Source organism: Siniperca chuatsi, linkage group LG13 (assembly GCF_020085105.1).
Source record: "Siniperca chuatsi isolate FFG_IHB_CAS linkage group LG13, ASM2008510v1, whole genome shotgun sequence".
Classification (NCBI taxonomy): Eukaryota; Metazoa; Chordata; class Actinopteri; order Centrarchiformes; family Sinipercidae; genus Siniperca; species Siniperca chuatsi.
The window spans coordinates 13,625,136-13,640,022 of record NC_058054.1 but is presented as its reverse complement, the minus strand read 5'-3'; the positions used below and the strand labels follow the sequence as shown (position 1 = coordinate 13,640,022).

Sequence of the window (14,887 nt, the reverse complement as noted above, 5' to 3'; positions counted from 1 at the left end):
CTTAACTTGATTTTTATTGTTTTTCTGTTGTGATGGATTTGACTCTTTCTTGCAAAATGACTGACTTCTGTCATTTCTTTTACTTCTGAGGATTAAGGAGGTTGTTTGGACATATGCTGGGGGTCAAGGGGCAGGTGAGAGGGAGTAGGGAGGCTTAATCACAGCAGGGTGAGGAATGCAGGGACAGACTCTGAAGATCTGCAGCCATCTGACTCTTGTAGCGGCATACAGGAGACTTAAATCTCTTATATAACCTGAGCACGAGGAACACCTTTTGTCTGCTGTACTCACTGCATACACTAGCACCTTGGTAGGTCATTTGGTGGCCTGGTGGAAGTTGATCAATGCTTCTTTTAATAGCCAGATGGTGTCATTAGACTATCACAAAGAGGGATTTGAATGATTTAGGTTATTCTACTAAGTATCTTCTAAGGGTTTATTTTCTGACACATCTAATTAGGTGATGTGTCTCACTTCATGTTTTTCTCTGTCAGTGCATTAATATCCTTGTTATTTATAGTGTAATGTTTGATCTGTATTGTCTTTGTCAGGTGAGGGGTAATTCTAAGTGTTAAGTTTTGTCAATAACTGATTCTGAATGTTTGTGGGATGATATGACTGTGCATGTTAACAGAGTCTTGTTTTGTGCCGTTTGTGTTCGTCTGCGTGAGTCTCTGCTGTTTGTGTGTCTCTGTGTACGTGTGCCCATACCAGCTGACTGTATGAAGCGCTGCATCTCTTCTATTTTACAGCACCACGCTCTCAAGGCCTAACCCAGGACAAAGCAGCTAACAAGAGGAGCCCCATCGGAGGAGAGGCCACACTGGGCAGAGGGGCCCGCACGACCTCCGCCACCTCCAGCCCTGACCACAGCGACCACGCCCTCTCTGTCAGCAGTGACTCGGGCCTGTCTAGCACTTCTCTGTGGGCAGACAGACCCACACCTGTCACCGTCACCGCCACCATCAAGCCTAATCAGGGCCCCAGCCAGCAGGAAAAGGTCCAGCTAAAGCGCCTTTTAAGTGGCTTTGGTCTTGAGGACCCCTCACTGGAGGAGATGGATGGTCAAGGCCCCAGAGTGAGCATCCAGCAGATAGTCCCAGCGCAAGTGCACATCAACGGAGACCCAAGACCCAGAGAGAGGGAAACCGACATCCTGGATGATGAGGTCATTACAGGTCATGATCTGCACAGTGTGGACAGCTTAGGGACCTTGTCGTCCTCCTGCCACAAGAGCAGCCAGAACTCCTTACTGTCAGATGGTTTTGGGAGTCCAGGAGGAGAGGAGCAGCAAAACCAAAGCCAGCACCACCTCCACCACCCTGCACCCCCTCCCATGGAGGAGTATGAGAGAGCCTATGCTGAGGCTAGAAGGGGCTGTTTGAGCTCCAGGAGCAACTCTGTGGCCTCCTCTAATCCCAGCAGTGCTTCCATGCCCAAGCAGCATGTCTACAGACAGGGAAGCTATTCCACACAGTCCTGGGTTCGCCAGCAGCAGATGGTTACCGCACAACAGTATATCTACATGCCAGAGGATGGAAATGATACAGCAAGATACCCAGGGAACAAGCAAGGGAGCAGTTCACCCAAAGCGGGCCTGCCCACTGAACCACAGGGCCCTACTAGGGACATGACGACAGATGCTCTGAGAAGCACAGCACCACACAAGGAGCAGGCAACAATAAACAATAACAACAACAATAAACGCGATGAGGAGTTCAAATCTCTAACGTTGGACATTGATAACTCCATCGACCAGCTTAACCAGCTGATCATGGACCTGGATCCCACATTTGTGCCGGTATCGAGCCACAGCAGCTCCATTAAGCGGAACGGCGAGATGCACGTGAATGGCTCAGTCTCCAAATGCTCAAACGGCATCAATCTCAGATTCAACGATAATACCACAGCAACCCTGAAAAACACACAGCGGACAGGTAAGATAGTTAGACAGTCTGGGTGTGATGATGATGATGTGGTGTGGTCTGGAAGTGTGGCGGTGAAAAGAAATGTGTGACAGTCATTATGAAACCAGAGAAGTTGTTTTGCTTGAAAAGTCTAATAAACATGGCAACGATGTAAGTAATAAAACAACTTGAATGAATATGCTAGGAATATTTTAAAACAGAGTAGTTCCTCTTTAGCAGTATCAGCTTTTCTACTTCTTCACTACAGAGTTAACTTAACAAAGCGCACCTTCTCTCCCTCTGTGTTTTAGTGGCAGAAATAGCAGGGTTCTTGCCGGGTTTTCAGATGGTTTCAGTATGTTTCTGAGGAAAGAGCACGCCGTCCAGACTTGTCTGTGTAGCTATCTGACTAGAGGATCAGTATGGTACATGTAAAGAGGGAGAGCAGCTGTCATCGACCTCTCAGTGTTTGATTATAGAGATTGCACACTGAGGAATATACATATTTTTATATACAAAATTAGAGTCCTTAAATTTCCCCTCCAGACACGTTTTAAAGTATGTAAAAATGTTCTGCTATGATTAATATTTTGTTTAACATGGTTACCCCACATAAAAAGTAAAAAAAATAATTCTGAAAAGGGGCTGGAAGCACATCTACTCTTTCTTCCTCACTGAGAAATTCTGGATATCTGAATGCCCCGCCCACCACCGCTGCGAGTTAGGTTGACCGGTGCGGTGAGAGCGTGGATGTGTTTGAGAGACATACATCCATGGTGAGAGAGCAGTGTGCGAAGCGTCGAGATGGGTAGAGTTAGAGGAAGATAAAGAGTCTATTGTGCACCAAAATTGGCGACTAGCAGAAGTATCAAAATGGCATGTGTAGTTAGCATCTTTTATTTGTTTATGTTGTTTGTTAGCTTGCAACTTGCAGTGGCTGACACAGCGTTAGTGGTTGTGAAAGATACAATAATATCTGCTGCATGTTACAGTGTGTTCACATTGTTATTACATAACATTAGTAGATAATGGAAGGAAGCTCCAGCCTCCGATTTACATCCAAAAACTGCACACACTATGTTTGCTGTCAAAACTTTCACTACGCTAACTTGGTGCAAATTCTCGCTCTATGTACTGACAAGTACAAGCTCTGCGTTGGAGGTTTCAGGTTTCTTTGCCAGTGGCGTTGCGATTGGCTTTAGAATTTGTGATGTCCCAAATCTAGCTTGCCCGGAGTATGTTTGAATCTCAGAATTTAGGGAAGTGTACAGACATCTTCCCCCATTAGTAGAGGAATGTGAAATCATCTTTCTAGTGACAAACTTTGTACAGATACAAGTCAGTAAAGTCCAGGTCTGACATTTTAGGGGACATAAACATAAGAAAAACACATTTTTCAAAGGTACTTTAAAATTGTGCATCCCTCAAACCATTCCCACAGATTGACTGCTTATTGTTGCGTGTAGAAGAAGTTTTAAGCATTACGTAAAACACAAACCAGGAACTAGTCTCATGTTCATCACACTCCTGTCTGTTCAGAAACTTTTCTTTTGAGTTCTTATCAGTGATATGCTACTCTAATCTTACAATGTCTCCATTGATTGTTGTTGTTAGGTTTGTTGTGCACACAGAAGTTATGCAATGACTCTTGTATCTACGGTAGATATCCACCAAAGTTATTTTGCTTTGTTCATGTTGAAACTGATCCCGGGGCTATATTCAAGGATGCAGTCTATAATCTCTATATAAACACTGCAAACAAATTCACAGAACATGTTTCAGTAACTGTATGTCTGCTTCTACCAACAAGCTGTAAAATTTCATAGTATTTCCAAGATTACAAAATTTTTATAAATTCTATATATCTTATGTTTGTTTCCCCGGCAGCTGTACGGTGATGATAAACAAAGTTGGGAAAACGTAGCAACTTTTTGTAATTTTTTATCAAGTAATGTTGATGACTATCTCTTTTCCATGCTACAAAGATTAAAACTTTTTTTTATATCAGATTTGGCTCACCCTTACAGGTTATCAAGTTTGGTACTGTTGAGCAATGGCACTGCATGGATTTCTTCAGCTGAAAAGCAGTGAGGCAGAGAAAATGCAGAAAGCTGTCTGGGTGTTAGCAGTGCGTGAATTACACTCCAGCATGTACATGTGGTTGCAGGGGGGCACAAGATGGGGAGGCCTGAGGAATTTCCAAGGGAGGAACAAGTGAGCCCGGAGGCAAAGTTTTTTCCATTCAATTCCAAAAGCATACCTGTCTGTGCATATCAACAGAAGTGTCATTCCAAGAAACAAATGCTGAAGGCTATATCTTTGCAAATAACCTGTAGGAAGTAATGGATTGCTTGTTTACAAGTAAATTTTCAGAAATCATTTAAAATTAACAGATGGGAATGCTTTGGGTGAATTCAACAAATGATACCCAACACATCAAGGCACTTAATTACAAGATTGCCTTAAAGTAGTCCTGCTCATTGATTTGCAACAGCCTGATACAACTAGAGACCTTAAATAAGAGCCACCTCAGTGGAAATGGTATAGCCAAATCTCTATTGCCTCACAATACTGTATTTATCCTCATATTGCCCAACCCTACTCTTGAGGGTATATTGGGTTACAGAAATGATGGCACTGAAAGTGAATAACTGGAGAGAGAGAGAGAGAGAGTTTACTATTCAGATCCATGCTCTGAAAAGAAACTTCTGTGGGTCAATGGTGCACACACATATAAAATCCTGTAGATGAATAATGAAATAGAAAAACTTGTATCACCGCGATGCATGCATGCCTGGAGAAACACTGCCAAGTATGCATGACAGTGTCTGTGTCATCCATACTCGCCCCAGACAAAGTGATTAATGACCCTGGCATTAGCACTTCTGCACTATTAGCATTCTTCATGGCTGAGAAGTCGGAGCACGCTGGGAGGGCTCAAATTAACACCCTGGTGCTGAGTTGCAGCACTCTTCAGAACAGTCACAACATTGAACCTCCCCACACACTCCACACCCTCAAGCCCACCAGCCAGATCCCTGGCATTCCTCAGCTGTCCTCTCAAAACACCACTGCAGGCAGTGCCCCAGGGTTAGCAGTGTGGTGCTTTCACCTTATGAACTGACTAAATTAAAATGTCATCAATCCCAAACTTTTTACAGAGGGTGGTCATGAAGTGAGTTTACATTTGTCTACATCAACATGAGGATTGAAATTCAATCTAGTACAGTGCAGTAAATCAGACTTAATGAACTCTGAATCATATTATGATGATATGATCTTGTCAAGTAATTGTTCCTCAAATTTGTGTTGTCCAACTGAATGATTATTTTTTATATGTACTCCCTTGAAATCAGTGATGCCTGTAAATCAATTTAATGATCTGCTTGCTGCTGTCTACCTGTGTGTATCCAGCTGTCCAGTCCAGTGAGGGGCGGGTGGGTGTCACGCGGAGTTTGAGTTGCCAAGGAAGTGATGTCACGGATCATCCAGGCTTCTGTAACTCAGGGTGGGGTGGGACAGAGGAATACAGGGGCCAGAGGACGTACTCCCCCTGTGTGCCACAGTCCCAGGTAAATACAGCATGTGTGTGTATAGTGGTTATATGTATATGGCTTTTTCCCACTTCATGTATCATTCTACTCTGTATGGTTGGTTACATGTATGTGTGTGTTGTTTGTTACAGCATCACATGTTGTACAGGAGTGACAGTGCTGACTACAGGGCCCAGGGCCCAGACATGGACAGTGGGGTTGAGGCTGGGAGTGACATGACTCCACCCACTCCCGCCTTCCCTATCTCTCCGCCAACACCTTATGGTAAGTACTGTATGCTTCCTGTGTCATTGTAAAGAGGTTTCTTTTATCTGAGCATTTGATTTTGCATGTATTTATTTGTTTCTTTGTTTGTTGGGTTTAATTAAATGTCTCCCTCCTCGTTTCCGTTGTGTTTTCAGTCAAAAATATGTCAGAACTTAATCACTTCAGGCAAACACCATCTCCTAGCATGCAGTCTTATGGAGGCTACAGAACAGACCATGGTAGGTTCAAATCTCTTCAAAATGCAAACTTGATGCATTATTTTGAGAAAACGGAGCATCACATGAAGCTGTTATGAAAATTCTTCAGTCTGAGAGAAGAAAGTGGTCTTTCTTTGTGAACTTAACAGCAGCGTTTAAGAATAGACACTGTAAAACAGAGCACTGGTATAGACATAACAGTTCTCCATATAATTGACGGTATATATTTAAAGTACAGAAATGTCATAAAAATATGGATCATTTGATCTTTTTTCTAAGCCTATGGATTTGAGGCACCTTATTATAGGAAGTTAAACAGTTGATCAAGTTTCTGTAAAGAACAAAAAAAAAACCATTAAGAATGTTTTCTTTGTTTTCCCCTATACTTTCCCCACTACCTCATTAGAACAGAGCACTTTCAGGTCCCCCTTGCTTTACCTAATAATGGTGACATTGTTGTTGGTGGAATTTTAGCGGTTTTGAGATGGAGGCCGAAAACAAAGACATCTCATAAATGTAAAAGCAGGGAGATTCCTAACCAGTCTCTGCCCTTCATGTTTGTTTTTTGGAGAATGTCTGCGTGGTCACGGCCTGAAGAGAAAACTTTTTAAGACAGTGTTGTTCTTTAGATTAAAAAAGCCTTTTTTCTTTCTTTTTGTATATCTGTGGTGTTTATCTGAGGTGGGACACACCCTGGATATGAGATTCTCAGAGACGGAAAGAGTTCTGCATTTATAGCACATTGTGGCATTGGCATCTGTGGACTTTAATGTAAATTCCAAAATCCTTTTCATGTTTTTAGTTTTTACTCAATTTTTATCATAGAGCTATCGCAGAATAATAAAATCATATAATTGGCAGCTGTGTTTTATTTGGGATGTTTTTTGATCAGTGTTGTCACAGAAGCAGAAGATTGTACATGTCAGGAGCTACCCACGTACTGATGGATGATCTCTCCATGAACCTAACTTTTACTTTCATTTTCATTCTGCTTTGACCTCATATGGATTTGTTTCCATAGCGATCCACAGTATGTCAAAAGGTTGTAGGGCCTGGGAGCAGATCTGTGCCCCTGCTGAGCCTATCACTACCTCAGACACTCAGGCAAGAATCACCACATTCAGTCCTGCCACATCTCCATGGTAACTGTAGGAAGCATAGCACAAAAAAGAAGAAACCAGCAACTCTTTCAGCTTTGCGCCTCTCATTCCTCTAAAAGTAACCCAGAGAAAACCTGGCTGTAAAGCCTGAGTTGGAACATGAGCTTTTAGATTCGGGCTGTCAGTGGCTCCAGGCTATGACTGATCGACATAATTATCCAAAAGCTTTATGTTAGAGGGCTTTTAATTTCTAGCTGCAATGGAGTCTGATTTGTTGACTCTGTGGTTTGTGGCAGGGGTAATTGGTGATTGGATTTATATAGATCGATGGCAGAGTTCAAGGCCATGTGGACATTTTTCATTTGAATTTAAACTCCAATATTGATTGTTTGTTACTGGAAAGAACCCAGAGCTCTTTCACAATGGATTTTTTCCATAATCCATGGCCATTTTATTCCGTATCAACAGCTTGTAAAGCTGTGTTTTAGATTAATTGTATTTGTATTTATTTTCATTTAATTCAACATTTAAAACAACAGCACCTGACTCTGAATGTGATCAATAAATGTGTGTGAATTTATAGTTCTAATTTGTTTTCTTGCTCTCACACGGGGATATTCAGAGATGATCAGTCATGTTGGAGTTGACGGTTTGCCAGACACCTCCATCAACTGCCACAGGATGCTAAATGCTACACACGCTGCCTCTATTGTGGGGACCCTTCAGCGGACAGACAGGTACAGATCTGTCCTATCCAGAACCTTAAAGCAACATTGACCATTTTTTAATGAGGGCAGAATTTCCAAAACAAACTTAAGACTGGGGTGTTGATTTCCAGTGGGATGGGATCAAACAATACTAGCAACATTTAATATTAATTACAAGTCTATGTGTCTTCTGCTTCAGTGCTAACACCAGTGATATAAACAATAAGTCCGTTTCCATCCACTTGTTTTTATGCACATTTTCAATTTGCGTGAGTTTTACCACTTGACATGCTGAGGTGGAAAAGTTTGTGTATTGATAGCAAAATGTGACTAAGTGCAATGGAAACAGTTTTGGCGAATAAATAATGACGTACATGAAGCATGTGACTTAAAGGTCACTCGTCACCGATGGGGAAAAATGGTGGCAGATGAAAACAGATCTGTGTGGCGTGAAGAAGAGACTGTAACCTTCCTCAAATGAATACATGAAATAAACATAAATGCAATGTTTCCATCACATTTTCCACACGATTTTCCATTGTTTAAAATTTTTAACTGCACAGTCTTCTTCTGCAATAGTTTAATGGCACCAGACTGGAGAATTAGCGCTACCAACTGTTTATTTTGATGCACCCAACTCCTAATATTCAAATTAACAGTAGTGGATGGAAACCGGCATTAATTTGGATTTTCTTTTGCCGAGTTTCTGGAAATTTGGTTAAAATTATTTCTACATTTGAATGGAAACTTGACTAATGTTTATTTACTATATCTTTATGACCTTTTTCTCTTAAGTTCATCCATGAACCAGTCCTGGCCAGAGCATCCCGTCCTGAGCCTCCACTCCTCTCTGAGCAGCTATACCTCTGCCAGACAACCACTGCAGCACTCCATGTCACTGGATTATGGCCACCACTCTCCTCCCTTGCACCACCCCCACATCCACCCTGCCCCCAACGCCCACAGCTCTCCTCGAAGCAGCCAGCGAAGTTGTTTGGCTCGCTATGCTCTCAGCCGCAGTCCCGCTCAAAGCTTTGACGAGCAGGATGACTCAGGTCTCGGCTATGGCACAGACTGTCCAAACTCCACCTCTTCTCTGCTGAGAAATGGAGGCATGGAGAGGGAACTTTTGACCTCCATGGATGGGCAGAATCAGTTACAGCTGCCCCAGATGCATCCCCCACTTCTGCCTGAGAAGAAGAGGGCACCAGATGGGGAGCATTCACAGGGAACAGCGTCTCCAGCCCTCAGTGGGTTCTCGAGTCCCCACAGTGGGAGCACCCTGAGTATTCCCTTCCCTAATGTTTTGCCTGACCTCTCAGCTCAGACGCCGGGCACAGCCTCACCTCTGCCAGGTAAGCTACAGTCCCCTAAAGAAGCTAATGGCCTCATTGGTGTTATTGTTGATAACCACACACAAATGAATAATGTTCTGATTAGTTGGCTGATAATTGTGTGTTTTCCAGATGTACTGGCCAGCAAGCAGGTTACAGTCAAATTTGTGCAGGACACATCAAAATTCTGGTACAAGCCAGATATCTCAAGGGATCAAGGTAGGCTTCCATTGTCCATTTTTTCCCAAGTTAATAAAAGATAAGAAACCTTTTTCACAGAACTATAGAGCCGCCTCACAATTATGTTTTTCTTCATGCAGCCATATCAGTCTTGAAGGACAAGGAGCCTGGCTGCTTCATTGTGCGGGACAGCCATTCCTTCAGAGGGGCCTATGGACTGGCAATGAAGGTGGCTACTCCCCCACCCTCAGTTCTCCAACAGACCAAGAAAGGTATGGTAGATAAACAATAGACAAACGTTTTGTTTTAAATGGTTGGTTTATACTAACTTGGTTATAAAATAAGATCCAGTATATTAAAAGTATCACAGAAGAATTGTTTGCATATAGCAAATTCTTAACTTTTTCTCTTTGAATTGACATTAGTTAAAGTAACAGTTTTACATTTTGGGAAATACACGTATTTGGTGGCTTTCAGCTCTCGTGTCTGTGCGTTAAATATAGAGCTATTGTCAGGATGTGGTTATCTTAGCTTAGCATAAAGACTGGAAGATGGGGGAAACAGCTAACCTCACTCTGTCCAAAATGAAAAAAACAAGCCTACCAATATCTGTAATGCTGACTTATTTAAATGATGTATCTTGTTTGTTTAACATTTACACGAACATAAATGTAAAAGCAGCAGTTTGTAATTTAAATGAGGGTTACAAATTTAAGCTCTTTTTTGATGAACAAGAAATTGCTAGCTTGTTACTGCATGTAACTTAAACAACAAGTTGTTTTTATGTACAGTTAAACAAACAAATTACAAAATGTTAATTAGTAAGCTTTAGTGTTGGTGTGGATTTTTTAAATTTTGGACAAAGCAAAGCTAGCTTTCCCCTGCTTCTAGATTTAATGCTAAGCTAGGCGAAAATCCTCCTGACTCCAGCTCCATACTTAAAGCACAGACATGAGATTGGTATCAACCTGCTCGTCTTAGTATGGGAAATAGATCAAATAAGAGTATTTCCCAAAAGATGTAATTATTCTTTCTATTATCATAGTAAAGATATCAGCGATTGGTCCAGTAGTACAGACATCCTGGGAATCATACATCACACAATCACACACAAAGCCATCTACAGTTACAGCCCACTGTACTCACCTTCATGCTGGAACATGAGAGTCCCTCCCTCTGTTTGTGTGTGAGCTCCTCACTCTGAGTTTCTCTCCTGGGCATCATTATGATGAGGCCAAACAGACCCCTTTTGCCTCATAGTCTTAGGTGTACAGCTAATGTTTCACCCCTTAACAAAGGATGTGCCAGGGCCATAAGTCTACTCTGATCCTAGGGCCCTCCTTGGAAGTTCTCTGCCCCACATAACTCTGATATGGATGTAATATCCAGCGACTGGGGTCAAAACGGCAGCTGGGTTATGTACTTCCTAGTGTGTTTGTTTTGCATTGTCAGGAAATACACAGGGAGGGATTTTTTGGAAAGAAAAAAAGTCTGAAGAGGAATCTGGCCAAACATTCTCTGGCCATGTTTCAACATGAAAACAAAGGCTGATTGAATGATGATAGTGATTCACATATCACATTGTGTTATTCAAAAAAAGGGCCAGAGGACAATAAATCCCCCTCAATGTGTATCAGAAACAAATTGGACTATTTATAAGGTATATTTTCTGTCAAAAGCAACACGAGGGCTCAAAGGATGCCCTTATGCCCTTCCTGCACCAGCCCACCACAGTGTTCAACCCTTTCATTTTATCTCCCACTCACACCTGTGCTTTTGTTTGCCTTCACCCCTTTGCAGTCCAATGGCACCTGTGGTGACATCATGACACAGCCCTTCTCCACACTTTCAGTTTAGGGCATTGTGGCTCCTTATAAGTGTGAAACCCAACCCACCTTAAGGAGCGGGCCTTTCTCCAAGCCTTTGTGTCAAGACATTCCTCACATAAACTCCTCCTGCCCCCTCAGAGGCTCTTCTGTTGAATCATAATCCCATTAATCTCTGGAGAGATTGAATGTAGCGATTTAATATGTTTTATGTAACTCTTCAAGGCTGGGAAATTACGTGCTGTACTGAGATAAATGCTTTGAGATATTATGTAAGTCAGAGTAAATCTAGGGTGTCAAATACAGGGCGGTTTTGGTAAAACAGACCACAGACCATGGTGAGGAATACATTTTTCTCTTATCCCTTTCTGCATCTTCTACCGGTCATTTTTTCTAACAGGAGGCGATCTATCCAATGAATTAGTGCGCCACTTCCTGATTGAGTGTACACAGAAAGGTGTGCGGTTGAAGGGTTGCCCCAATGAGCCCTATTTTGGTGAGTACGTAACTCTGTTGTTAACCAGCTGTGAAGGGAGAGGTTTTAACAGAGACACATCCTGGCTGTTTGGCTACACTGCACAAAGTGAGAGACTTCATGCACCATACTGCCCTCTATTGGTCTGTGGTGCATTGTGCCACTGGCTGGTGATGGGTAATTTAGTCTGCAGCATACAATGATAGATTAATGCAACTGCTCTTTCATGTCGCATGTTTTTATCTGTCCTTTTTAACCAGAATTATGGTATTTTCCTCTCCCCACACTTGTTGCAGATTTTTAAGCTTTTACGAGCACACCACAACAAATTCTCAGCAAATACCATAGTTGTTGTTGTGGCTGTATGATTACATGGCTGATCAATCAAATCCACAAGATAGTCATTCCATTGATCATTGTTTTATTTTATTTTGTCTTATTTTTAGTAATATATTTGCATTGTATGTGCCTTTTTTCCTTTTTTAGATATACAGTATATAATTATGTATGTGATAGTTGCAGAAATTATGCAATGTAAACAGTCAGAAATATTGTGCACTCTTGCAGTAAAGTATTAAAAACAAGAAATTGATGTGGCAATAAAGCATCAAATTTCACAGTAGTATTGATTTGACATCTTATTCTTTTACAGGAAGCTTAACTGCGCTGGTCTGCCAACATTCAATCACTCCCTTGGCCCTGCCCTGCAAACTCATCATACCTGACAGAGGTAAATGTTCAACACACAGTCACAGACCTGCTTTTATAGAGGAAGATTATGGTCAGAATAGAAAATAAACATTATTTAGGTTTTTGTGGCTACCCATCTGCCAGTCTGTCTGTTTAGCTGTCTGGCCATTTAGTAATTCTATTTGTTGATGTAGCTGTTGTGGTACTAAATAATCTCACAGACGTTTGTGCTTTTCTTGTCCATAGATCCTCTTGAAGATGTTGTGGAGACTACCTCACAGTCAGTCACCAACTCTGCTGCTGAGCTGCTAAAACAGGGTGCAGGTAATCAGACGTCTAACATCACTTGCTTTGAATAGACATTATGACAAAGCAATGACGGCACTGTACATAAACTGTTATTATGGACTGTGGGACTGAGTCACTGAATACACTTGCTCTACAGTTATTTGCACTTAGCAGTTGTGATGTGAGTATAATTTGAATCTTTGTGTTCCTGCAGCCTGTAATGTGTGGTACCTATGCTCCGTGGAGATGGAGTCACTAACAGGCATCCAGGCGGTGCAGAAAGCCACCAGTATGACTCTGAGCTCCAACCCTCCAGCAACCTCCACTGTAGTCCACTTCAAGGTGTCCTCCCAGGGAATCACCCTCACTGACAACCAGAGGAAGTGAGTACCACCAGGTATATTCACACCACACATACATGCAGAGACCTTTTTCTCACAATAACCACCCCCCTGTCTCCTTTTAGGCTCTTCTTCAGGAGGCATTACAATGTCAATACGGTCATATTTTGTGCATTGGACCCTCAAGATAGAAAGTGAGTATTGCTGATTTAAAGTTTGAACACATTTATTGGAGTGCTGGTCAAGGCTATTGTTAGGCAAACCTATTATGAGAGTCCAACCAGGTGTATTTTGTCAAAATGTATCCTGGAATATAACAACAAGGGCAGGAAATGATGACAAACCTTTTTTTTTAAAAGTACATTGTCACTTCTAATTTTGAATGTGCAGGTGGAAAGTAAGGTTCAGTTTATTTAACAAGCTCTACTAAGCCAATGACACTATTATCCTCTTTTCACTGCTCACAGGTGGAAAAAAGATGGCTGCCCTTCAGCAAAGTAAGTAAATTATTATTATTTTCACATTGCTACAACCAGAGCAGCATTAAAGCAGTTATTTTTAAAGTGATGTGGTCAGTTTGAGGCAGATGACAGCGCTGCTATTAAGTTCTTTGCTCCACCTCTGCAGGATCTTTGGCTTTGTGGCAAGGAAAACTGGCACTTCCATGGACAATGTATGTCACCTGTTTGCAGAGCATGACCCTGAGCAGCCAGCGAGTGCCATTGTGAACTTTGTTTCCAAGGTGATGATTGGCTCGCAGAAGAGTAAGTAGGCCTGCCTCGGACTGAGCTGATCACCTGGACAGACTTTTACTAAGCGTAGAAACAAGAAATAAAGACTGAAAGGCTGAACAAAGGACAAAATGTAAGGACTGAAGATGGTGGTGACCTGGACATTAACCCTGGATATTAACAGGATGTTAGATACTTAATAATCACTTACCAGCGCTACAACATTTAATGATATCTTTTAATAGAAAAATATAAATCCCCTTCTATTCAGTTGTTTTTCTTTCCTGTAAAATTAACTGTAAAGTAGCCAAGTAAGAAAGCAACTAAATCATAAGAAATGTTTAATAATTATTTACTGGTTTACAACTGTAATGTCTTATACAGTTAGATATATTCATTCTCAACATATTTTAATAAGTACATAACACAAAGGCTGCTTTTCTTATTTGTGCGTAGTAGTTTTATGGGCAAATCAAGAAAATACCTACGTTGCATGTAAATTTTTTTTTTTATATTTAACCAAAACAAACTTAATTCAAGCTATTATAACATTATTATATAACATTATTATATAACATTCTGTAAAGGTGTAGCCAATATAGAAGCACCTCTGAGCTGCATCTGTCCAGCGCGCAGTATTTCGATGTGGAGTTTAAAGTGTGGAAAAGCAGTGCAGCAAATATGTATAATTTGGATTCTTGCTAGGCTATGTTGCATACAGGATTATCTTATTTTATCTATGCAATGTCAAATTTTATTTTTTTAAACTACCGCCTTCTATACATGTACAGCATGTATGTGGCTTCTCTGAACCTTAAGAGATTTTCTTAAGATGTATGTGAATATTACCACTTTTTAATGTGTCAGAAACATTTTAATGAAAGTGTGTGTGTGTGTGTGTGTGTGTGTGTGTGTGTGTGTGTGTGTGTGTGTGTGTGTGTGTGTGTGTGTGTGTGTGTGTGTGTGTGTGTGTGTGTGTGTGTGTGTGTTGAAATGAGAGAACCCATAGAAAATATTTTAATTAAACCCTAATTTGGTAGCTGAGTGGTGTGCCACTTGTACTATCTTCTATGCAAAGTACTGATGTGTTTTTAACCAACTCAACTCTATATAATATATATAATATATATATATATATATATATATATATATATATATATATATATATATATATATATATATATATATATATATATATATATATATATATATATATATATATATATATATATTATATAGACTTGAGTTGGTTAAAAACACATCAGTACTTTGCATAGAAGATAGTACAAG

The 14,887-nt window shown here is 41.0% G+C and overlaps 1 protein-coding gene across 5 annotated transcripts in view; it reads left to right on the top strand.

Moving 5' to 3' along the window:
* LOC122887425 (tensin-3-like) overlaps positions 1-14,577 on the top strand; it is a 34,995-nt gene extending 20,418 nt beyond the window's left edge. For 3 of the 5 annotated variants that reach the window (XM_044220636.1, XM_044220635.1, XM_044220638.1), the window contains 15 exons: positions 753-1,937; positions 5,322-5,479; positions 5,593-5,725; positions 5,863-5,946; positions 7,648-7,762; positions 8,528-9,087; positions 9,199-9,285; positions 9,387-9,518; positions 11,473-11,568; positions 12,200-12,277; positions 12,484-12,561; positions 12,740-12,908; positions 12,992-13,060; positions 13,334-13,363; positions 13,494-14,577. In XM_044220636.1, coding sequence (XP_044076571.1) covers positions 753-1,937; positions 5,322-5,479; positions 5,593-5,725; positions 5,863-5,946; positions 7,648-7,762; positions 8,528-9,087; positions 9,199-9,285; positions 9,387-9,518; positions 11,473-11,568; positions 12,200-12,277; positions 12,484-12,561; positions 12,740-12,908; positions 12,992-13,060; positions 13,334-13,363; positions 13,494-13,638 — 3,119 coding nt within the window. In that variant the 3' untranslated portion in view covers positions 13,639-14,577. The remainder of the gene's footprint in view (positions 1-752; positions 1,938-5,321; positions 5,480-5,592; positions 5,726-5,862; positions 5,947-7,647; positions 7,763-8,527; positions 9,088-9,198; positions 9,286-9,386; positions 9,519-11,472; positions 11,569-12,199; positions 12,278-12,483; positions 12,562-12,739; positions 12,909-12,991; positions 13,061-13,333; positions 13,364-13,493) is intronic. The other 2 variants (XM_044220639.1, XM_044220637.1) reach the window with 2 other exon arrangements.
* Positions 14,578-14,887: the final 310 nt, after the last annotated feature.